This window comes from Phyllostomus hastatus, unplaced genomic scaffold (assembly GCF_019186645.2).
Source record: "Phyllostomus hastatus isolate PE091 unplaced genomic scaffold, TTU_PhHast_1.1 phas_scaffold_93, whole genome shotgun sequence".
NCBI lineage: Eukaryota > Metazoa > Chordata > Mammalia > Chiroptera > Phyllostomidae > Phyllostomus > Phyllostomus hastatus.
The window spans coordinates 35,526,748-35,551,500 of NW_025334042.1; the positions used below are offsets into that span (position 1 = coordinate 35,526,748).

The following is a 24,753-nucleotide window of genomic DNA, read 5'->3' on the forward strand; positions in this document are numbered from 1 at the left end:
TCTAAGTCACTGTCTCATAGCTTTTCACTGTGAAATTCTTTGGAAATTATAGTTAACATATGAAACACAATTAGGAGGTCATGGAGCAGATAATTGCTTATATTAGAGTAGGTAAAATATGTGGTCTCATGGACAGTTTGATGCCAGGAAGGATCAAAATTAGAGATACTTTTTGATGTCTAACAATAAGCACTAAAAGGAAGTGATTTTCATTTTATGATGGAAAAATGAGATAAAATAGAATTATCTTTAATTTTAGTATGTATTACAAATTATGACCCAAACATAGTATTTTTAAAGAAAATAGGGACTTTTTAAAATGACATTTGCATATTTGAGATTATGTTGTTAAGTCAGATTCTTGCATGATGTACAGAGACAAGGTAGTTTCTGCATTTTTCAGTAAAATATGAAAATTCTATTTTTACAGATGGATTGTAACAAGGGAAGAGTGTGGATTTGTTTTTGTCATATTAGCATGTTCAGGTTGAGTGCCCGAATTGTTCATCTTTACTTTTAAGTGGTCTAACAGTTTGCTCGTTGTATTCCAACACAGCTGCCTTCTTTTAGCCATAGAACGTAGTTAATAAATTTGTGTACTGAAATATTTAATATGCAAGTAATATTGAATATATCTCAAACAGTTGCCAAAGTCATAAGACATGATGTATAGTATATATCACAGTCTTAATAGATTGCATTCAACACTGAATTTCATTGGTAAATGTAGTGATCACTCCTTCAGAATCGTTGATTTGTACCTTCATTCAAAAATAATTATTGAGTACTTAATGTGCCAGATTTTGCATGAGGTGTTGGAGTTCATGTCAGCCAAAAAGGGAAAGAAAGGCATAGTCTCTGTGTTCGTGGTGCTTATAATCTAGAAGTGGAGACAGAAATCATCTAAAGATTGAAGTGAATAAATATAAAACTAAAACACAGGGAAGTACATGTTGTTATGAGAGCGCTGAATGAGAATTGGCTTGGTGAGGTTGAAGAGGATGACTGTGATGTGGCTGAGCTAGATCTAAAGGTTGGTTAGGATTCAACTAAGCAAAGCTGGGAGTCCTGGGCAGTGGGGAGGTGGGGGTGAGGGGCTCTATGAGCCTGGCTGGCAAACGGGAATATCATCTGCTAGTGTCTTGAACCTGAAGGGAACATAATGAGTCATTGAAATTCTTATGTTCCAGAAGGAAGATGTACCATATTTTGCCATGTATAATGCACACTCTCTTTGCCCACATTTTTGAGGGAAAAATAAGGATGCATGCTATACATGGGTAGTACTAATTCCATATCTATATAAATGCTTTTAATTCATTTATTTATGCTTATGTGTTAAATGTATAACTCTAGAAAGCAATAATGATATCCATATGCAACATAATACCCTGGAATACAATAATCACTTTTATTCTAAATACAATCAATAAAATATTGAATTAAAAATTAAAAGATTTTTTCCTGAAGTTTGGGTCACAAATGTGGGTGTGCGTTATGCACAGAAGCACATTATCCATGGCAGAATATGTGGATTGGCTCAGAGAACAACGATGGTAAGGGTTCGAGATTTGTAGGTGTCAGATCATGAATGTTCGCCTAAGCCATGCTGTGGAGTTTGGTCAGTGTTCAAAGAGAGGTAGAAAGCAACAGAACATGATATGAAGAAAACAACCATAATTATGTTTAATGTAAGTATTTTCTTTTAACATAATTTTGACTTTATAAGAAGGAATATTACAACATCATTTTTTAGGCATAAAACATGATAACATAAGGAAGACTCATGAACCCCCAACCAGCTGAAGAATGAGAACATCTTGTATCCACCTATGTGCTCTTGCTGTCCCTCTTGGAGACAACCAGCAGCTCACATTTTTCATGCTACACGGCATGTCTTGTAGGACTGTTTTTTTGTCTCTCTTGCTCAACTTTGTTTCTGAGATTCATTAAGGTTGTTGTATGTTGCTGTGAGGCTCTAGTTTATTCATGTTTACTACTATACAATATTGTATTCTTGGAATATACCACAATTTATTGGTCTATTTTCCTGTGAGTGGATATTTGGATTGAAAAGAGTTTTATATATTTAAAAATATTTTACTTTATTTTTCCAGTTGTTTTCATTTTTATTGTATTTTTTTTCATTACCACTTATCCCTCATAGCCTGTTTCACCTCCACCCACCTCTTCTCTTGCAATCACCACATTGTTGTCTATGTCCTTCAGTTCTTTTTCTTTTTTGCTTGGTCCCTCTGCCTGCAACCCTTATTTTCTGCTTGTTGTTTGTTTTGATCAATGCTAATATGAATGTGTAGGATGTGGTACTATGTGTCTCCTGGGGCACATGTTTTAGAATTGCTGTGTGAGGACATATGTTTTCCAGAGTGGCTGTACATAAAAATCAATTTTCATTCCCATAATTGAGCCACATACTCTCAGCATTTGGTTTGTGAGACTTAATTTTTGCCAACCTAGTGGTGACTTATTGTAGTCCAACTTTGTGTTTCCATAATCACTAATGCAGGTGAGCTTTATCATGTTTCTTGGCCATCTGTGTTTCTTAAATGAAATGCTGTTTCAGTTCCTTTGTTCACTTTTGTACCAGAGTATTTTTTCTCACTGATTTGTAATCATTTTTTATATATTCATATGTTCTGAATTCTAGTTCTTGGCTGTTTTATAACCCTCTGGATACTGAATGGGAATGAATTAGAAGGGCACCAGGTAAATATGGAGAGAATGGTCAGGAAGCACAGTTTTTCCTAATGAATAATTATTGCATGACAATTTTATAAATATGTTTAATATTTTCTTATATTTCCTGTGTTAAATATTAGGACAGAAAATTGCTCTGTTCTGACAGAATTTGGAATACTGGTCTTCGTACTAACATTACTTTAAGAAAAGTTGATCTAAATTGGCTTCTGAAGAATTCTGCTTTGTACATGCTCTAGGGATGGTTGAAATCTATGCACATGTAGGTGTTAATTTTCTGAAACCATAACATACCTATGAAGTTTGCTTCAAAGTAATTTATGAAATGAATGCTGTTTTTCATTAGCCTTTTCTCAAAAACTTGTGTAAGGTGGAGTGGGATATTTGTGTCAGCAGCTGAAGGCTATGGCTTCTGGCACTGGGCATAGTCATGTCATATATGTATAGTCATAACATGAATCAATTCATGTTATCTGTGAATCATAACATGTATCTCTGTGTGTGTGTACACACACACACACACACACATATGTATATACATATACATATATGTATATATATATATATATATATATATATATATATATATATATAAAATCAGTTGTGCAAATCTTATTTTCCTTTCAACACTAGAATAAATATTATAGTAACTGTTTAGCACTTTTTGTGGGCAAGGACATAAAGCTTTTCATATATAATTTCTAATCTTTAAAATAGCCTTGCACTATGCATATTATTATACACAGATGGGGAAACTGAGTCTCAGGGCAAGTAAGTAAAATTCTGGAGATCAAAAAGCCAGGGGCAGAACCAAGACCTAAACCAGTTATGCTGGTTTCAGAAACATTATAATTTCCACTAAGTACACAGCTTTTCAGTGCTGTGAGCTTCCATAAATTGCATGTATTGTGTGTTAATTGTGTGTAGATACTCTCATTTAATACTCAAGACAAGACCTTTCCTTGAAGGAGTGCAATGGAGACTTCATCTTCATTCCATAGATTCCGTAAGTTTCTCTCCTGTCTTTGGAACTTCTACATATATTCTGAATTTATTAAAATTTAGCCTCATACTTCTTTTGTTAAAATGTTTGCATTGATTGATAATTAATGCAAGTGTTAATTTTCTTTTTCCTTTTTAGGGACAATTCCTAATATTTGGGAGGAAAGGAATGAGGTTTCTCTTTCTGTCCCTCTCTCCCCCTCTCCCTCCCTCTCTTTCCCCCTCTACACTCTCTCTGAAGGCGGTGGGACTTTTCCCACATTGTTCCTCTGACAGGTCTTCAGATTCATGTGCCCTTCTCACTGCCCTTTGGGCCAGCACTCTCTTGATTGTAGGTTAGTAGATCATAGCTTGGAGCACAAAGATTGCACTGAGAACATAAGAGACTCCATGGAAACAGGGCGGTGAACACAGGATTGCAGAGGAGTGCTGGTCTCTCCTTGTTGTGTATTGTTCCTTACCTCTTGTTATACCACCTTGCAAAGTTGAACTTAAATATTAATCTTTACTAAATGATGCAGAAACATAACAGGAATAGCAGCACTTGAATGTCTAAAATAGCAAGCTAAATATGACTTTTCTGATTATCCAGGAGGAAAACTCTTCCATTGGACTTCATGTTATTTTTCAGATCAGGTTCGGCTCTCTCATTCATTCCCATGTCTTCCCACTCCTCCTCTATCCTCCTGTGTTCTTCAAGACCTCCCATAATCTGAGTCTATTTTTGAGCTTTATACCTCATCATGCCATCCTTCAGGCACACAGAGTCTTTCCAGAAGCTTTGAAATTACCACTTAAAGTTTCATTTTCCTGGCTTTTGCTGTGAGTGCACGTTTGCATTTGCGATGTATTGATTCCCCCTTTTTCTTTCCACTAACAAACGGTACTCTAGTAGGGTTCTATGCTCTATACCAGGGGATTATGGGTTTAACTTTAGTGGTTGTGTGTGCTGCCATGAGAGTATAATTTTATGAGGTAGGGATTTATGATATGTGAGTCTAGTAGTTTTGGTTCAATAGGGAAATGGTATCTAAAGCTTGCCTGTTCAGCTCTTGCTTATTCAATTATCTCTGAACTCTTTATGTTCTAGACGTCAGATAAAGACAGTTTACTCAGAACCCTAAACAATTATGAGCAGAAAAATCCATTCTCAAGTACTATTGGTAAGGGGTTGCATAAAATCTCGACCTCTGAATTTAAGCAAGACCCTGTGTTAAAATGGTTGGAGTGTATGAATCTGTTGAGTATGCTATCAGAAACTATGTTTCCTTGAAATAAAATACTGAGAGGCTTTATTATACCCCAAATAAAATAGTTTCCTTTTTTCCTGACTAGTTATAGGGAGCAGACTTATCTCCTAAAAAGCCTTCTCAGCAACCCTGTTTGTTTAGAGGTTATAATACTTGATAAACTTTGAGTGATGACTGAAGTCACTTTTATGTCCAGCATTGCCATTAAAATTTTAAATATCATCATTTGCTGTTTAAATGTTTAAATTCACAAATGGAATCGAATGGTCTGGTGAGGATTTTGTATGTTGTAAACAAGTATGATATGTCTCAACTCAGCATATTTGAAAATTATTTTAGCATTTGCTGCACAATTGCTTTGTACACCCCCTTTCCTAGTTCCTGACCCATGGTAGCAATGTAATATGTCTTTACAAAGAATATTTTTAAAGAAGGGAAGGAGAGAAGATGGAAGTAGACTGTCATTGTGGTATATGAATAACTGGTTTGAAAATTTTCTATGGCTTTTGTTTATTTTATAAACTCTTCTTCACTAGGCTTGTTGAGACATCCATATGTTTTTCAAGATTATAATGATCATGACATTGTGTTGATGGAGAGCAACGTGAATGTGTGAATGTATGCGATAACTATTCCTATCAGAGTTGGTGTTTCTTCTCTTATGAAACCTGGGGAAAAGCATTTAGGGGAAGAATTGGCCTCTGCTCCTTGGAGTCACTGACCAAGAAGTTCAAACCATAAGACAGCTAGGTGATAGGGCACTGGCCACATTTTCCCAGTGGAGTTCCTAGAAGATGGTGGGCCAAATGTAACTCCATTAGGATACAGCTGTTATAGTGATTTATTTAAAATTAAAAATGCACCTTTTTACCCTTGGAAATTCAAATGATGAAAAATATCTAATCAGATATGCTGTCATTAAATGAAATGATTAAGGAAACACCAAACTAGGCTAATACCAAGTTTAATGTTGAAGTGAAACTCTGTGAAGGCTATGGATACCAGCAATCACCCCCTTGCAGGGCTTGCCCAAGGCTATTAGTAGCTAATCTTCATTCTTTCAGGAAAATCCCTAAATTAAACATCTTTAGTTTGCAATTTTTATTACCCTTTAAATTTTCAGTTGAGAACTTGGTTTTCTAGGATTTTGGTTGTGGTATTGTATTTTGATGTCTTGATGATATTGTCCGCAATGGAAAAAATATTACTTTAGTATATAAGCTTTCCAAGGGAAAGGGAGCGGATGTGAAATCAGTATCTCATCACACTGTTGAACTCTTCATTCTCAATGCCGTTAACTCCTGTTAAGGCCAACGGTATTGTGCTCTCTGGAAAATCAAAGAAAATCAGTCCTTCTTAAAACTAATAAACTTTTGTTATCCTTTTTATCTGTGGAAGGCACTCATTTTTAAGCTTCCTAGTTTTTGATGCACTTGGGGTGGTGCAGCAGGAAGCGGCCCGGATAGAAGCGGCCCTCCCAGATGTCCAGACTGTCGGCACGGCTCCTCTGGCCACAGAAGACGTCTTTTTATGGAGATGTTTTGTTGTAATTTCAGAAGGTGATTGTTAGTTATCTTGGCTACTTTACATTTAGCACATCTGGGATGTGTTCACATGAAGACATTGGCTAAAAGCTATGTCTTGTGGCCTGGAATTGACTCTGATATTTAAAAGACTGGAAAGGACATTTTTTTGCTACTTGGCCTGATCCAACAAAGACACCTTCGATGGGAAGCTCAGTCAGGAATTCATTTTGGAATTGAAGAGCAAGTACAGAAGTGAAACTTCTTAATTGCTGTAGAATTCTGTTCAAAATGGCTTAATGTGCTTGTAGTTCTTCCCCAAGTTTCTGCCATGGCAATAGTAGCTCTGAGACAATAATTTACAACCCTGGCACCAGAGTCTCTTGACAGTGGTCCTACAGTTACTTTGTTTGAGTGAAAGGAATTTGTAGAAAGGACTCACATCTGTGCTGTCACCATTGACACCCGTCGCCGTGGAGAGCGCCCTGAGACATGTTGGAACAAATACTTGTGTCTCATCCCTCAGCTCAACTAGATGCTTGCCAATAGCGCTCAGTTCTGCTAAGCTTGTGATGCAGCAATATCTAAAGCTTTTCCGTCTTAAGTGAGGATGACTAAGACAAACAGAACATAATCCTGTTCTATCTGAAGCTGTTGTTTGTTCACTTTTAGCACCAATTGTGGAGTTTGAACTAAGGTAGAATCTTTTCCACTTTAGTTGAAATTGTAAAAAATGTAAAAAATGTTTACACTGGAAAGGGTAAAAATATTAGCTCACAAGCATGTAATTCTAAGGACTGATTAATAGTGGACAAATTAGGATTTTAGGGCAGTTTATCATTTATTATTTCTGCCTTTTTCATACTATCTAAGAATTTATTTTACTTTTATGGGAAGGTTTGGTATAAAGTGAGAAAGCATATACAAAAGCACTTTGTAAATTATAAACTATTCCATAATCTGGATAATATTAATAATACCAGCAAGAATAACATCAACTATGCACAACTTGTATAGCAGTTACTGTGTATCAGGATTGTTCTATGTACTTTACATATTTTCACCTATTTAATCATCTCTGAGAACCAATGATGGTAAGAGTAATGACTATTCCACTTGACAATTGTGGGACTGAGGCACATGGTGGTAATGTAACTTGCTTAAGATCCTCCTATTAGTGTGTGGCATACAGGGGAATGGAACCCAGGCAGTGTGGCTCCAGAAGTGAGAAACAAGACACAGGGAATCCCCTCCCCTTTCTATGGCATTCCTAATGTTGTAGTTAGAAAATAGATGCTTCTAACTAGGCTGGAATTGGGTATGAGGAGTGTTGCTTATCTGCCCAAAGAGAATTTAGAAATAATGGTAAATAGCATGCTTTTTAAAAATTTGGTGTGACGCAGTTCTATTCTGTGGTTGGTTTTGAATGACTTTATTCTTCTAGCAGTATAAAAGGCATTTTTTAAAACAAATGATAATTGCAGTTTTCAGTCTCCCTTTGAAAAATATTTTTGTTTATATCTTTGGGCTTGTGGAGTGATGTGGTTTAAACCCCCTCTTACAAAGAATCGAAAGGGAGCAATTTAGTTCACAAGGGCCCAGGCTTCTATTCACAAGAGGTTCTCACCCAGACAGTGACACCTCTTGTGTAATTTCAAAAAAAAAACGCCTGGATTTTCACATTTTTGAGCTGTACTGATGGCAGCTGAGCCAACTGTATCTTACAGGATTAGAGTAATAGGCAGTACATCAGCTTGTAGAGTGAAGACTGTGATCAGGACAACGAGCTGAGCTGCCCTGGAAAGAAATTTAGTCCTTCAGTTAAATTTTCTACCCAGCTTACAACTTCAGTCCCATAGTTTATGGGTCTAAAAGTTCTGTTATGCCCTCTCCTTTTACTGTCATAAGATACATAGTAGAAGCTCATTTGACTCCAAAGAAATATTTTGTTTTTCTTCCCCATTTGGAAGGATCATTCTTTGGCCAGCTGAAATTAATTCAACTCATAAAACTTTCTCTTAAAAAAAAAAGGGAAGCACTATTCATTTCTAATGTCATCTCTAGGTGCCCCACTTAGGTGTCATAAAGGATAGTAGAGTCGTGTTCACTGGTGGAATAAGCTGTTATACCTCACTGTTTCTTCCAAGACTAGTCATCACCTTTTCCCACTAAACCCCTATATACAACAGTTGTAAAGGAAGTAAACATGAAATAGGAAGCTGTCATAAATTGTTTGTGCTCTAAAACTTAAGTATCAATAAATAAAAGTTGCTATAAGGATAAACAACTCCAGACGCTTTGAGTGTCTATTAAAATTCTTGGCACTGTGACATTTGGGACACATTCATTGCACACTGGCTGTGCACAAGACAGCTTTGCTCTGATGACCACATGGGTTAATAGGAGAGGTATACATGTAAAGCCTCTTCAGAGTCAGCCGTTACCTCTTCAGTGTTTCTACAGGGCCTAATACACATTTCTGTGATGGAACTGACCTTATTGTAAACTCCTTGAGGGGAAAGTTATATCTTATTGACTTAGATAAATCCTAAAACACTGTAGATACCTAATCACTTATTTGTAGAATGAAGAGGGAAGATGGGATGTGTCCACAAGTAAAATAGAGGACTGTTTTAGGCAGAGAGTATTAAGTGACCAAAGAGAAAGACTTAGAAAGCTGTGGTTGAGAAATCATCGCCTAGTTCACTTTGGCTCAAGTATAATATGGGAAGGCAGGGCTGGAAGCTACAGCTGAATGTGGGGGCGGGGGCTCGGCCCGCAGGGTCCCCCCAGCTGCCACGGATGAGAATAAGTCTACCAAGACATGATCTGCTTGGGGAGGAAAGGTGGCCGACCTCTCAAAGGAGAAGGGCCAAGAGCCTTTTCCTCAATGGGCTTTTATTGGGTTCGTTTACATAAGAATTCAGGTAAAGCTCATTAATCATTGCCAGGCAGTAAGGATCAAACAATGGATAACAAAAAACTCTGAGGGCCTATTTTGAGTCAGGGTCAGATAGCTAAAGAGCTGTAAAACTTTGAGGAACAAACTTACTTCTTATTTGGACCCTTATCATTTAATTGAGAGCATTCTAAACAAAGCAGATTTCACAGGATTTTACATATTTTTTCTTAGGCCTGATCACCCAGGGAACCTGCCCTTTCCAGCACAGGGCTGTACCACCCTATCATTGTTTCAGGCTTAGGTGGAGCAAGGGAAGTAAGGCAGCCAAGAGATTAGGAGATTTCTTGCAGACAATGAGGACTCAGGATTTGTCAAAGCTGAGGGGTGGGGGATCCATCACCCCCTTTTGCTGTAGACCCCAAAGTCCTTTCTTGGGCCTCCCACGTGATCATGCCTGTCTTAGATTGTTCCCCCCTTGGGGAAATCTTATCCATCATTGACTAACCGACCAAGCATTGGGAGCATTATTAATGAAGTAAAAGGAGCAGAAGCGATGCTCCTGCCAGGGGGATAAGCTTTTGTCCCCTTGGTGGCTTATGGTCCAAAGTCATTCCCTCAGCCTTAGCCTTGGTGGGGGTTACAGCTTCTGAAACCAGCAGGGCAGTTCCCAACAGCTGAAAGATTGAATAGGTAGGACTTCACACATCATTGTCAAGTTGGGGGGTTAACAAATGATCCCTTAAGTTTACAGCCTAACTGACCAAAATGACTGTGATCTCCTTAAAATAAATGGAAATTGAAAGGAGAACAGATTTAGGAGAGAAGGACTAGACTGTTCTGAGAAATTGAGTTCAAGGTACCAGTGGAACCTCCAAATGTAAACAAGGAATTTTAAGAGGAAATAGGATGAGAAGCTTAGGAGAGCAAGGTCAAGGCTGAGGAAGCACATTTGGCAGTTGAATCTGTAGAAGTGATTGTACAACCAAGGATCAGGCCCAGTGGCTGACAGGGAGAGGGAAGATGAGGAGAAGGGGACAACAAGGAAACTGGACATAATCTTAAGGTCTTGAGCAAAGAAAACCAAAGAATGATAGAAAGAGAGAAGGAGCAATAAGCACTGGGCACAGCATGAAAGGGGGCGTTCAGAGAAGCATGGGGAAATAGCCTAGAGTTTGCAGTAAAGGACTGAGTTCAGGTCTTGCTCTCAAATGTTAACTGAATGATGTGCAGCTAATCGTGGAAGTTCTTGGGCCATTGTTTCTCTACCTGCATGGGAATAACACCTCAGTAGTTGATGTGATAATTTAAATACTTTAAATGAATATGTTTTAAGTAATACTTGATAAATTACTCTATTTTTACTGGTCTATGAAAATAATAATTTATTTTTACTCTATTACTCTATTACTAGTCTATTAAAAGAATAATAAGCAATAAAATGGGAGATTTTAGGTTACCTATATTTCTTAAGTACATGTGAGTGACCATATCGCAAAATAGATTATTTTTTTAAGATTTTATTTATTTATTTTTAGAGAGGGAAGGGAGGGAGAAAGAGAGAGAGAGAAACATCAATGTGCGGTTGCTGGGGGCCGTGGCCTGCAACCCAAGCATGTGCCCTGACTGGGAATTGAACCTGCGATGCTTTGGTTCACAGCCTGCGCTCAATTCACTGAGCTATGCCAGCCAGGGCTAAAATAGATTATTTTAAAAATGTCTTGTAACCACTACAAAATTGAAGACTTAAGAATTTTAAAATGGCATGTTTCATAAAGGAAGGTACTGTTTTTACCCACTATCTTGTTAATTAAGCTCTTAGAGATTAAATATGATTCATTGTTTTATCAAGCTTAATTTTTCTACCTTGTTTTACTAAGCTCCTCTAAATAAGGCTTTCACTTTTCAGTTCTTAGGGCGTTTGTTAACCTGTTTCTCTTCAGGTGCCACTAATATTCTTACCAACTCTGGGACCCAAAACTTTGGAAGCACCTCACATTTGTAGCATTTTTTTATTTTCTTAGTATAGTCTAACTACTATATATACTTTTTTATTTCCAGGAGAAGCAAAATCATTATTTTCTTGGAAAATATCTGCCAAATTTTATTCCAAAAATATTCCAAAAATATTATGCAGTATAAAATTAATTTTCCCACATCTCAATATCAATGATGAAATGCATTTAAGTGTCACTTTAACATACTGATATTCTTTTATTAGGGAACGAAACAATAACCAACACCTCTCTTGTTCTTGTTATTAGGGTAGCACATTAAGAAAAATACTCCTGAATCGATACTTTAAAGGTGATTATGGAGTGAGTATAAATGGGCACCTTTCTGGAACCTACAGCAAATCTGCACAAGGGGGAGGCAAGTCTTTTCATTGTTTTCTTCATTTCAAGCTTCTCATAACATTTTTATGCTGGTACTCTAGCATTTTAGTTAAAATAGTACAAATATAAAAATTTCATTTAAAAAGCACTGTTATCAATGATAAAAATAGGAGGAAATCCTATTTGCAACAACAACTCGAGGGCATTATGTTACATGAAATAAGTCAGATAGAGAGACACAAATACTCACGTGTAATCTCACTATGTCTAATCTAAAGAAAAACAAAATCACAGAAACAGATGAGCTTTGTGGTTGCCAGAGGTGGGGGGCAGTGAGTAGGGGTATTAAATGAAAGTGGTCAAAGGTACAAGCTTTCAATTATAAATAAGTCCTGGGGACATAATGTGCAACGTGAGGCTATCCTTAATGCCATATTGTATGTTTGAAAGTTGCTAAGAGAATAGACGCTAAAAGCTCTCATCACAAAAGAAAAAATTACAACTATATGAAGTGATGAATGTTAACTAATCTTTTATGGTCATCATTTTGCAATAATGCTTATATCAAATCATTATGTTGTACACCTTAAATTTATGTTGTATGTCCACTGTGTCTCAATAAAACTAAAACAATAAATGAAAAGCATAATTAAAAACCTTTCTACCATTTCAGGGTCATAAAACAACATTAGAATTAATTTTGTCTTTTAACTTTGGAAATTAGTTACCATAATTTCTTAATATATAAATTAAAGACAAAAATAACACAGTTTTCTTTTTACTAAAGTTTTTTTTATTAAGAAAAATCATTTACAGGAGGTATACATTTAATAAAAAGTTACATGTCTACAGGCTTTTGTTTTTTAAAAAAACTAAGCTTCTAATATATTTAACTTTGTAGGGAAAGATTCCCAATTTTAAATATTCTTAAACTCTAAGGATTCAAAAACCTTAAATGTTAATAATGTCTGTAAGGTTTATTTAATTTATATTTCCTAATCACAGGAAGCTTTTCTGGACAAGATTCAGATAAGATGGGGATATCAATGTCAGATATTCAGTGTCTACTGGATAAAGAAGGTGCTTCTGAACTTGTCATCGATGTTATAGTGAACACCAAAAATGACAGAATTTTTTCAGAAGGCATTTTACTTGGCATTGCATTGCTGGAAGGAGGAAATACACAAACTCAGGTACCTACTTCTCATGATGGGCATTACATTTGTTATCTGCATTTATTTACTTGTCATAGAAACCAAGAGAAAGTAATATTTTTTTTTCTTTTAGCTTCTCATGACTATATACAAACCAGCCTTGTATCACATTTTCCTCATAAATATATTTGATTTGCTGCAGATACAGAGCTTCACAGGTTATCCATTGAAGCAGAACATCCCTGAGAAGCATCCTTTCTAACATTAATACCAGAAAGTCTGAGTTGCTTAGGGAAATTTTAGGCTAACTTTCAGCAGATAAAAATGACATTCGACTCATCTAAGCAGTAAATGTATTAATAAAAGAGGTGCTGTGCATAAACTCCTCCCACGGTATTTGGCATCTCAGCAGGTCTCCGTGACGTCCAACGCCCCTTTCCACGCACACATCCCGCCCATACACATATTTAGAAGTTGAGAACAGTAACATTACTGTTGCCCCGAGTCCCCCAGCACCCCTTTCCCTGATGAGTCTGCAAAATGGATTTTTCACTCAGCAGGGCGAGAGAAGACCCATTTCATTTGTTCATGCCGCTCAGGGCGGGCTGATTTGAAAGTCATCATTCATCCATGTAGTGCTCTATGACAGCAAGTAATATGCTCACCTGCCTGCAAGGCTCAGACCAGTATTTCCAGAAGTATTTCCATTTTCACCTTGAAACTTCTGCCAAATTTCCTCTGGGTTCCTCCAAACCCAAAGGGAGAGCACCCTGTGTGAGCCTGAGAGCCGAGCAGTGCTCACGGAGGAGGCGCCTCCGCCTCCTACTCCCGCCGCTCCGCTAGCCTGCTCTCTCTTGCTAACCTGATCTCTCTCTGTTTGCTGCGGTCAGGGAAGAAAGCCATGCTTACACGTAACTGGAAATTCCAGAATCCATTTCCCCTACTCATGGCACATAGAAGCCACACCTAATTAAGAAATAGAATATTTTCCTTTAGGGTGATCAAATATAAGGAACAACAGGAATTTCACGATATGAAATACCCAATACCAGGGACCTTTAGGAATAAAGGCCTCATGAACAGTAAATAGCACAATGACAAAAAGAAAGAAAGAAAGAAAGAAAAAAAAACAACCTTAAAACATTCATACTTCTCAGTTAGAAAACATTCTAATAAATTATGGCCAAGAGTGATAGCTCTGTGACTGAAGGGCCCTTCTTCACTGTGTCTTCCCTGACTGGCTGGGGCCTTTGGCCATTACTCCTTTATCTGAGATCCTGTAGCGCTTATTTCTTTAATACTCTCTTGGCCCTTTGCCGGTACTCCAGCACAGGCTCTTCTGAGGGACGTTGTATGCAACGGTGGAGGGGTGGTGGTGGGATTTGGGTGGTTTTCTTGGAAATTGTCTTCCTTCTACAACCAGATATGCAGCTTGGATTTTCTTTTTCTTTTTCTTTTTTTTTTTAAGATTTTATTTCTTTATTTTTAGGGAGGGAAGGGAGGGAGGGAGATAGAGAGAGAGAGAGAGGGAGAAACATCAATGTGCGGTTGCTGGGGGTTATGGCCTGCAACCCAGGCATGTACCCTGGCTGGGAATCGAACCTGCGACACTTTGGTTCGAAGCCCGAGCTCAATCCACTGAGCTACGCCAGCCAGGGTCAGATTTTCTTAAGAAATTGTCTAAGGAACTACATAATGTTAGATGTAGATAATCCAGAGAATATAAGTGGAAGAATTGTGGGGCATCTTTAGGTAGAAGCAGTCCTTGGGATTATAGTACTTTCTAGATTTCTGTTCCTGGGCCACTGAGGGTCATCAGATTGGATCATCTTCTTTTGTTGTTACTTGTGTGACATCTTGCCTCTCCAGTTAAATTTCATTTTTTCTTAAAGTGGGTGGTCATGCTCTATTCTTTATATCTATAGTACTTTATATCCATTCAACAGATATTTTTAATGGAACAGAAATAAATTATTTTGTATATGGAAACATTGTTTTAAGATGGGTTGTGACCATTTCATTTACCAGCCTTGTCCCATTCGGTTTCTCATGTATCTGCATTGGTGTGTCACCCAGATGTCAGCTCAGTTTTCCCGGCTCAAAGAGACCTGGGTGAGGTCAACTGGAATCCTATTCCTTGTTCTTCAGCAGGCTGAAAACCACGACTCTTCAAGACTTCTTCCAGTCCCTAGGGGCTTGTACATTCTCATGGTCTCCTTAGCTACTCATGCCTTCCTTAGTTCATGGGTTTTCTTGATATCCCTATCTCTGTGGTACTCAGATAGGACTCTGATTCTCATACTAGCTACATAAGTCAATTTGTATGTTTAATATACTTTATTCAAAATTAGTTGAGGGGGAGGATAGAGCAGGTACATACTTTACAATTTCAAATTGAACATTAATGATGAAAATAATGCTTCCTAAATACCAGGCACTGTTTTTACTGCTTTATGTGTATTAACTTGGTTAATCCCAACAACAGCCTATGAGGTAACTTTTATATTGTCTTATTTTAGCAAAGAAAATTCTGAGATAGGTGGTTTAAATTTCTTATCCAAGATCACATGGCTCATTAGAGATAGAGTCAGGATTCGAACCCATGCAGTCTGGCTCCAGAATCTGTGCTCTTAACCGCTATAAACATCTTTCTAAAATAATCTTCTACCTCCTCCTCTTGGGAAATTTCTCTGACTGATTCACCCTGTATCATGCCCTAGTCTTACTCCACCTCTCTAGTTCCTCACTGCATTTCCTTTTCCTGCCCTCCCACTTCCAGTCCCGCCCCTCCTTCTTCGGGGAAAGCCCTTTCTTTGTCACACACATCTGTTTTTCCATCTCCCTTGGCTCCTGAAAAAACCTCAGAGTTTTCCCTATACTCCAGTCAGCTTATGGAGATCGTGTCCTAATCAAAAACCCTATCTTCAGTAAAGGAAATCAGTATGCTACCTATTGAAACTATATATATATGTACATATTTAAAGCACACTTTTTAATCTTTATTAAAATTATAATGTTTAGATTTGTAGAGCCCTGGTTTAAAAAAAGGCATGGTCTGTGTAAATAATTTGTTGTTTTGAGCTTAAGAAGTTACTTGATAAATTTATGATTTAGAGTTAGAGAATCTAGATTTAAATCCTAGCTCCACCAACCAGTTACATAATATTGGGCAATTCACTTGTCTTTTCTAAAGCTCCTTTTTCAAATTTTAAAGTGGAAATAAGAACACTGTGTATTCATCACACAGCTGTATTGGAAGTTTCAAAGAGGTAATATATACCAAGGAGCTACATAAATTATAAAACTTTGTTTTAATAGAGCCACAGAGTTCCTGTAACTTCCTCATCAATGTATTGGAACTAACCCCCTTCAACTTTCTAACTCCATTATATATTGAAAATATTAGGGTTTAAACAGTAGCTTAATTTGTGGGTTCAGAGAGTTCTGTGAATGCTGCGTTTATCCTTTGAATTAACAGAACGAGCTCAACTGTTTCACTGTAGTTGCCATGGTAACTGTGGCTTTTTGGCCTGCTTTCTTGAGGGGTTGCTAGCCTTCTTCTTAGGAGCTTCCCCTGCTAAATATGAAGCCAGCTTCTAAGGCTTCGTAAACCACTCTATGAATATACATTGCTGATACCGAAAATTTCAGGCCAGATAACCATTTCAACACCCAACATCACTAGCGTCTCACCTAGAAGTTGTAGCAGCTGTGGTCGTAGTTCTGGGCACTCCTGCTGGAAGGCATATCTGCGGGAGCCAAACTCCCCAAAATTGGCTCTTTAGATTGATTGAATTATGGTCAATTCTACTTGACCTGGAAATCTTTGTTTTTTCATATGTTTTCTTCACAGCGTCTCGCACCAAGGTTATATAACTCTCTTAATCACCACAGTCAATGAGATCATTATCTTCTAATATTTTTACTTTATTTCTCTTGTTTGTGTTTTGTCTAGCCCATCGTTTTAGTATCAACAAAATTTCCCCACCCAGTGCAAATTCTGTCTTCTCTAGAGTGTCTCACTTTCCTTTCTCCTGCCTCTTCTGGATGTTTCCACAAGTCCCTAAGCAGATATTTCCCAGGTCCAGTATTCCCACCTCTTACTAAGATATACTTCAATCATCCTTTTGGTGTGGAATCCTTTCTACATCATTATGAACTGTAAAGCAGAATTCATTTTATGGTGGGCTTATCTCATGCAAAGCAATGTAGCTAATGAAGTGCCAAAGGACTTAGTCCCTATTTATCAGTGGGTTCCTGTGAGTGAGGTTATGATGGTCACATAGTCTAAACTAACTGTACTGCAATTTAGATAAAAAGAAAGACAACAATTTGTACTTCTCCATAAACTCATTTGCACAGGATGATCATTGGATTAATTAGTGGTTGTGTTCCAGATGACAAACTCATGAGGGCAGGGACTGTGGCTGTTTTTCCTTTTTGTTCCATCTCTAGTGCTAGCATATTGTCTGGCAGATAGTAAGCACTCAATAAATATGTGTTCAATTAATACATGACTTTATAATAACATAAAAGCCAAAGTTGCATGCAACTTCTTTTATTGCCTCTGTAAATTTTAAAAATAAATAGGATGAATTAAATAACATATGGAAATATGTTGGAATTGAGTAAAAAGTGCTAAGTAAATAGAAGCTATTATTAGTAAACATTAAGTAATACAGGAGACTGGCAAAAGCTGTCAATTTATTACTTATGAAATGATAGTGAGCAGCACATTAAATATGTGATCTAATTTATATGCTTATGTTTATTTCAAGCATAAAATACTTTTTTTCTCCACTTGGATATTGATATCTTAAAATATGTTTTCTTGCAGTATTCTTTCTACCAGCAGTTACATGAACAAAAAAGATCAGAAAAATTCTTCAAAGTTCTATATGACCGAATGAAGGCTGCTCAGAAAGAGATAAGATCAACAGTGACAGTTAATACCATAGACCTAGGTAACAAAAAAAGGGATGATGACAATGAGCTGATGACTGGTCCACGAATGAGAGGTAAAGAAATATTTGAGTGTATGGGAGAGTAGAAGGAGAGGAAAGAGGATAACACAGTGTTTAGATCTCACTTGTCTTTGTCATCTCACTTGTCTTAGTTGAGTGAAAAAACTCTACAGGATCAAAGCCAAACAATGCATCATTGATGCAAAGCAACTACAGCAGGTCCTTGAACATCGTTGTTTCATTCAACAAGGATCATTTTGTGATAACATTGATGAGATGGCAGAGGAACTTAACTCTTGTTTACAGGATTTAGCCAAAATTGGTTTTGTCATATGCCATTTTGCTTGAAGTCGCAGAACCTATTGATGGCATTAAGTGAGGACCTACTGTAGTAACTTGAAAATGTTTGATTTCCTTGTGGAAGGCATCGTAAAGACCAAGTGTCACAAACCTTTTGAATGGTAATGAAATTTAAATTTTAAGGACAGAAATTATAGCTCTAGACTCTAATAAAAGATTCTTGGTTTTTCAAATAATGAAGTCATCAGTGTAGTAAATACATATTCTAAAAAATTAGCAGTTTGAAGTTTGCCGTATCTCCCCACCTTTTTGTATTCATCAACTCATATTTGATATTTATCAGAAAGACACAAACCTCTCTAAAACTGGCTAAGCATTAAGACCTGTTTGTAGCATCCCAGTGCAAATTTAACTTTTTAGTTGCTACCTCAGATTCTTTTTGGGAAGTTACTGCACCTCTTGTCAGATGATATTTAATTCAGTTGTTACAGAATTTGGGCTCCTGGCAGTCTTTTTTCTTTTTTTTTTTTTCAGTTAGCAAAAGGAAATTAATTTAGAAATATAAGAGTACTTCTTTATTTTCAGTAAGAGATTCATCATTACATTTAAAAGAGGGAATGAAAGGGCAATTAACAGAAGCTTCTTCAGCAACATCCAAAGCATACTGCGTATACAGGAGAGAAATGGATCCAGAAATAGACATGATGTGCACAGGGCCAGACGTGGGAAGTGCCGAGGACAAGTCTGCAGAGGAAGTAACAATGAGTCCTGTGATCACCATCATGCAGCCGATCCTGCGGTTTCTTCAGTTGCTGTGTGAGAATCACAACCGGGAACTGCAGGTATTGTCCTAGTCTGTGTGAAAGCTGAGAAAATAGCCTATGGTTGCAAGCAGTTGAACTCAAAACTAACAAGGAGAATAGGAGTTTTGGAGATAATCCATAAAACCAATAGTGCTCCTCTGAAAGAGGAAGACACTTTTGTATCTAAGTGATAAAAATAAAATTCCTTTATGGGTGAAAAAGTCAGGCTCATCAGGTTTCATTCTTAACAACCTCAAATCAGGTTGTTTTAACATCATGTTTTAACATCTGTGAACATCAGCTAATCCTAGTATTCTGGTGTTTGTTGAGTAAGTCACATTTGCCTCAACCTTGTCTTCATAGTTTTATAGATTTTAGGGGATTTCATCATTTACAGCCCAATTCATGTTTCATGAGTGAGGATAGAGATTACATTCATTTACCTTTATTAGAAATAGAGCTAATATAGAAGATGATTTTTTACAACAGTGGAAGTTGCTACCTCTGTAAATTATTATAGTCCTAGTCTTACATCTTCTTTGGTACATTTCCCTTGTCAAGTCAATGAACTTAGGGTGACCTAGGGATTTGGCTTTTTATTTTTTTAATTATTTGTACACACTGCTTATATCACCATGGCAAAACCACATGAAAGGTGAAAGAGTTTCTAAGAACACATATCTAATAATAAAGAGACAGGAGAGTTTGAAGTTGTTTTCCCTAGTAAATGTCTAGACCAGAGATGTTCAACCAATGTGCTGCAAGAATTTTTAAAACGTGCCAATACCTGACTACTTAGGGTCACTGACCTCTTTTCCCTTAGATTGTCAAATTGAAAAATGATAATAGCTAACACAATAGTAGCCGTCTGATGTGAATAAACCAAAATTGTACCTATTTTTTTTGTCAGAATAGCAAAAACAATATTTTTTTGGTGTGTGGCAGAATTTTAGTAATTAATTTATGAGTGCAATGAGATGAAAAAGGTTGAAAGTTGCTGGTCTGGACTACAGGTGTTCTGAATTATTAAGAGATGTATTTATGTAAATTTATTATAATCCTCCAAGGGGATAAGGGCCGGAATTGATTCACAGCAGACACCATGACCCTTGCAGACCACCGTACCACCCCTCTTTCGAGAGGGCTGCTGCAGAGCTCTGGCCTGTGAAGCCCAGAAGCATTACGTCCAGAGGGAGGGCACTGGATATACCCTTCATGCTTATTCCTGATCCATCTAGTCTGTCCATGTAGGAAATAGATGTATTATATAGAATCTGATCAAACATTTTACTGATAGGAGTGTGGGATAAAATAATTTGAAAATGCTACTTATAAAATAGTTTTGCTTTAATAAGAATAAATGGTAGAGTTATTGAACAGCTAATATGTGAAAGCAACCCACGTGTGCAGTGACAGATGAATGGATACACAAAAATGTGGTGTATCTGTAGGATGGAATATTATTCAGCCTTAAAAAAGGACACCCAACACAACATATGTGAACCTTGGGACATTACGTTAAGTGAGATGAGTCAGTCACAAAAAGACAAATACTGCGTGATTCCACTTATGTGAGGTCCCTAGAGTAGTTAAAATCACACAGAGGCAGAGAGGAGAATGGTGGTTGCCAGCAGCTGAGGGAGAGGGGATAGGGAGTGGTTGATAGATACAGACTTTCAGCGTTATGAGAAGAAAAGGGTTCTAGAGGTATGGGTGGTGGTGATGGTATCTCAATATTATAACTATATTTAATACCCCTGAACTATACCCTTAAACATGAAGATGGCAAATTTGAGTATATTTTACCATAATACAAAAAATTGGGGGAAAATTGCAAAAAACAAATGAAAGAATGAATGGAAGAAATAACTTCAAAATATAAATATATAAATAGAAATAATAACTTAAAATGAAAGCTTTTATTTTTGTTTACCCTCTCACAAGGTTTACACACCCCAAGAAAGCACTGTGAACAGTTTGTTTTTCCTTCCAGAAATTTTTATGCACATGTAACCCTATTGATCTGTAAGCCTGTAAACATTTTCTAAAAGCACATTGTATAGTATTCCTCAACTTAGTTATTTTTAGTTAATAATGTGCTTTATTGCTAAATTACTTATTACTACTCTATATTTATATCAGTACATGTTGGCACACCCCATTTTTATAACTTCAAGATATTCCAGTGTTTGGGTGTGCTGTTATGTATGAAACCAGTCACATTATTATGAATATAGTATGGTTTCCAGTTTTTGCTATTACGTAGTATGCAGTGAATCTCTTGTGAAGATATATATATATATTTTATATACAGTAGTATATATAGTATATATATTTTTATATATATATATATATATTTTTTTTAGTAGTGAAGTTGTAAGTTGGCTGAAATTTTTGATAGGTATTCTCAAGCTGCCCCCAAAGTGGTTGTATCATTTAGCATGTGAAGCTGCCCTGTTTCTAAGGGATCATTACTTGAAAATTTGGTTGCTTTGTTCCATAATGAACTTCTTCCTAGTTTCCTTTTCCTTCTCTTTTTCTTATTACCTATTATTCAATCCTCTCTGTATAGTTTTAGGATAATGACATCGAGAAATGCTTGATAAGAACTATACTGATAAATATAGGTGCTTGAGGTGAAAGCCTAAGAGTCTTCTTTTTTTCCCCTTAAACCTAGGATGAAATTTAATGAACATGAACACTTTCTTCTAAAAAGCAGTTCCATTCCACATTGTCCTGGGGATCTTTTTGAGTTAACAAAATATACACAGAGAGAACTAAAAACAGCAGAGTGATTTTTTTTTAACCCTTAAGCTATATTTCCTTCTGCCTTCAGAACTTCTTGAGGAATCAAAACAACAAAACAAATTACAACCTTGTCTGTGAGACCCTTCAGTTCTTGGACTGCATCTGCGGAAGTACCACGGGCGGCCTGGGCCTGCTGGGTCTCTACATCAACGAGAAGAATGTCGAGCTGGTCAACCAGACTCTGGAAAGCTTGACTGAGTATTGCCAGGGGCCGTGCCATGAAAATCAGGTAATCATGAAAGCAGTTCTTAATGCAAAACTATTCATGACTAATTGGGGTCAAATTGTTAAACAAGCCAACCCTTGTGCGCATTTCAAAGATCTTTCTTCTTGCTTTGCCAGGTATTTTTACTTTCCTAACAAAACATACAAAGACTGAATTGTAAACTTGCAAATACTATGCCATATTTTAATTTAATTTCATTATAAAAGAAAATTCTTATGAAAATGTTTCAGATAAAAATCAGACTTATCAGAGAGAGTAAAAAATGCTTCTTCATCATTGCTGAGTTTTCATCTTGTAGTGACTCTTTCTAGGATTTGTGGAACAAACTCCCTTTGGCTTCCGTGGCTCCACTACATTGAGGAGTGTATATGATCCTTTTCATTGTCATGGTGAACTGGTAGAACACAGGAAATAGGTATTATTGCCGACATTTTGCTAATGAATAGGTTCTGAGTCAGAGATTAAGTGGCATTCCAATGTTTCAGAGTGACAAATGGTAAATTGTAGAGCCATTCTGAAAACTCAGGAGTTTTGATTGAGTCTAAATAGAGTGTTCTTTTGACTATATTACATTTTCCAGGGCAAAGTTTCGATTCTTGCTTCCAGAGTGTTTGCCTCTGAATCCATTTTGTTGGATATCAAGGACATATTGTGGGAGCAGAAGACAGGACACCTGAATGAGAGGGAGGGGTGCCACCCTTGACTTTATTAATTGACTGTTCACCTCCATTCAAAGGCCATACAAGCATGGGAGGAAAAGTTGTCAATTCACAAACATTTCTGGATATTAATTTTCAAGAAGTCTTTGAGACCAAACATCAGTGCTTAACATAGAACATAAGTATGAAAAATAAATCTGCTTTTATATTGCAAATTATATGACCTATATACAAATATATAGTGCCTATATATAAACATGTATATACACACAGGCACACAAATATATACATATATAACATAAGTACACAGGATAGAACACAACTGTTGATATAAACAATTTGTTGTGGGGTTACTGTTTCCCCCTCTTGTAATTTGCATATGACACTGTGAAATGTTTGTGGATTTGGCTCTTATTTTCCTGGATTTTATTTCAGTCTCGTAAGGCTTTGATACAACACAACCTAACTGGTGATTTAAAGTTAAGGAAAAATACACAAATTCAGAGATTTGCTTTTGTTGTTGGTAAAACTACATATATCCATAATAGAAATTGTGTGTTCCATACTTTGAATCTCGTAAGAGGATGAAATTGAGTTTTGAAAGTAGTTTACTTAATCAGGTAAGCTCTAAAAATAAAAGCTGATACTAAAACAACATGAATCCAACATACACTGATAATATACTTAATGTGAACCCCATGCTCTGCAAATGTGTGTAAGGAAAGAAGGTTTCTAGCAAATTCCAGAGGTGATTTGCAAATTGATTCTAAGTTTGGCAAATATTGTAATGATCAGAAGAACCTCAGGACATGTAGAAGGTGAATGGAAAACACCTTTCCTTTGTGTCGGAGGAGTACGTTTCCTTATGAAGGAAGTGTGAAGGGAGAAATAAGCACATCCTGAAAAATACTGTAACATTCATTTTGGGGTTACTTTGATTTTACTCTTTCTCATTTAGTTGCCTGGGTATTGATTTTTCAAACCTCTCAATACTGGGTGCTGCATAATATAATATAATGTTATATTATATATATTATATTATTATATTATATATATAATATTATATAATATTATATTATAATATTAGCTCCACAAATTCTTGATTTTCCTAACTTTCATATAAACCCTAACCTTCAAATTCTGACATTTATCTCTCAGGACATTTAATAAACTTTCCCTCTATAAATCACTCAAGTTTAAGGAATCTGCCACCACAATAGACAGATTGTCCCCAAACCATCAGGAGGTGCCTGTAGTCCCTGTGTACTGCTTGCTGCCCAGCATGTGCACTAGCAGCACTTGCCACTTGTTCAGCACTAAGTAGCAACTAAATTGAAATGCTGCATCAGTACTGACAAAGTTTACTTTCAAACTTCAGGCATATATTTTGGGCACACTCCTTTCATAAATGAGAATATTCTCTTAGCCAGGATAAATTAAATCTTAGAATTCTAAATTTAAGAAACTCCTCTACCGAAGGGCATATTAGAATTTGTTGAGGCCCTGGCTATGTGGCTTGGTTGGTTGGAGCATCATCCCATACACCAAAATGTTGCAGGTTTGATCCCTGTCAGGGTGCTTACTGAAGGCAGCTGATTGATATTTTTCTCTGTCTCTCCTTTCCTCTCTCTCTAAAATGAATAAAAACATATCCTTGGGTGAGGACTAAAAAATTTGTTGACTGCAAGAGTATTTAACTTAACCAGTGTTCTTTGAAATTCTCTAAAAATGGTTCCTTTTAAAAGATACCCATTACACTCTCTCTCTCTGTGTTCTGCGTATGAAGTCAATACTGTACTACTCAATTAGTAGTCAGACTCGGTGCAAAAGAACAAGTCAGACTTAAATCTTTGACTTAACTTTGTTTTAATATGAAAGCTCAGTGTTAGTTATATTTTAAATGTCAAAAAAACTATGATGATTCTGTTATTTTATATCATGTGACTTCTAGTGCTCCTATGTTAAAGAAGAATTATTTTATAAACATTTTGTTTCCTAGACATGTATTGCTACTCATGAATCTAATGGGATTGATATCATCATTGCTTTGATTCTAAATGACATAAACCCTCTCGGTAAATATCGAATGGACCTGGTGCTCCAGCTAAAGG

The 24,753-nt window shown here is 36.6% G+C and overlaps 1 protein-coding gene across 1 annotated transcript in view; it reads left to right on the plus strand.

The window, feature by feature from the left end:
- ITPR2 (inositol 1,4,5-trisphosphate receptor type 2) overlaps positions 1–24,753 on the plus strand; it is a 436,558-nt gene that overhangs the window by 274,012 nt on the left and 137,793 nt on the right. Inside the window, exons 38-43 of the mRNA XM_045828972.1 lie at positions 11,657–11,765; positions 12,734–12,921; positions 17,720–17,900; positions 18,732–18,988; positions 21,786–21,986; positions 24,642–24,752. Coding sequence (XP_045684928.1) covers positions 11,657–11,765; positions 12,734–12,921; positions 17,720–17,900; positions 18,732–18,988; positions 21,786–21,986; positions 24,642–24,752 — 1,047 coding nt within the window. The remainder of the gene's footprint in view (positions 1–11,656; positions 11,766–12,733; positions 12,922–17,719; positions 17,901–18,731; positions 18,989–21,785; positions 21,987–24,641; position 24,753) is intronic.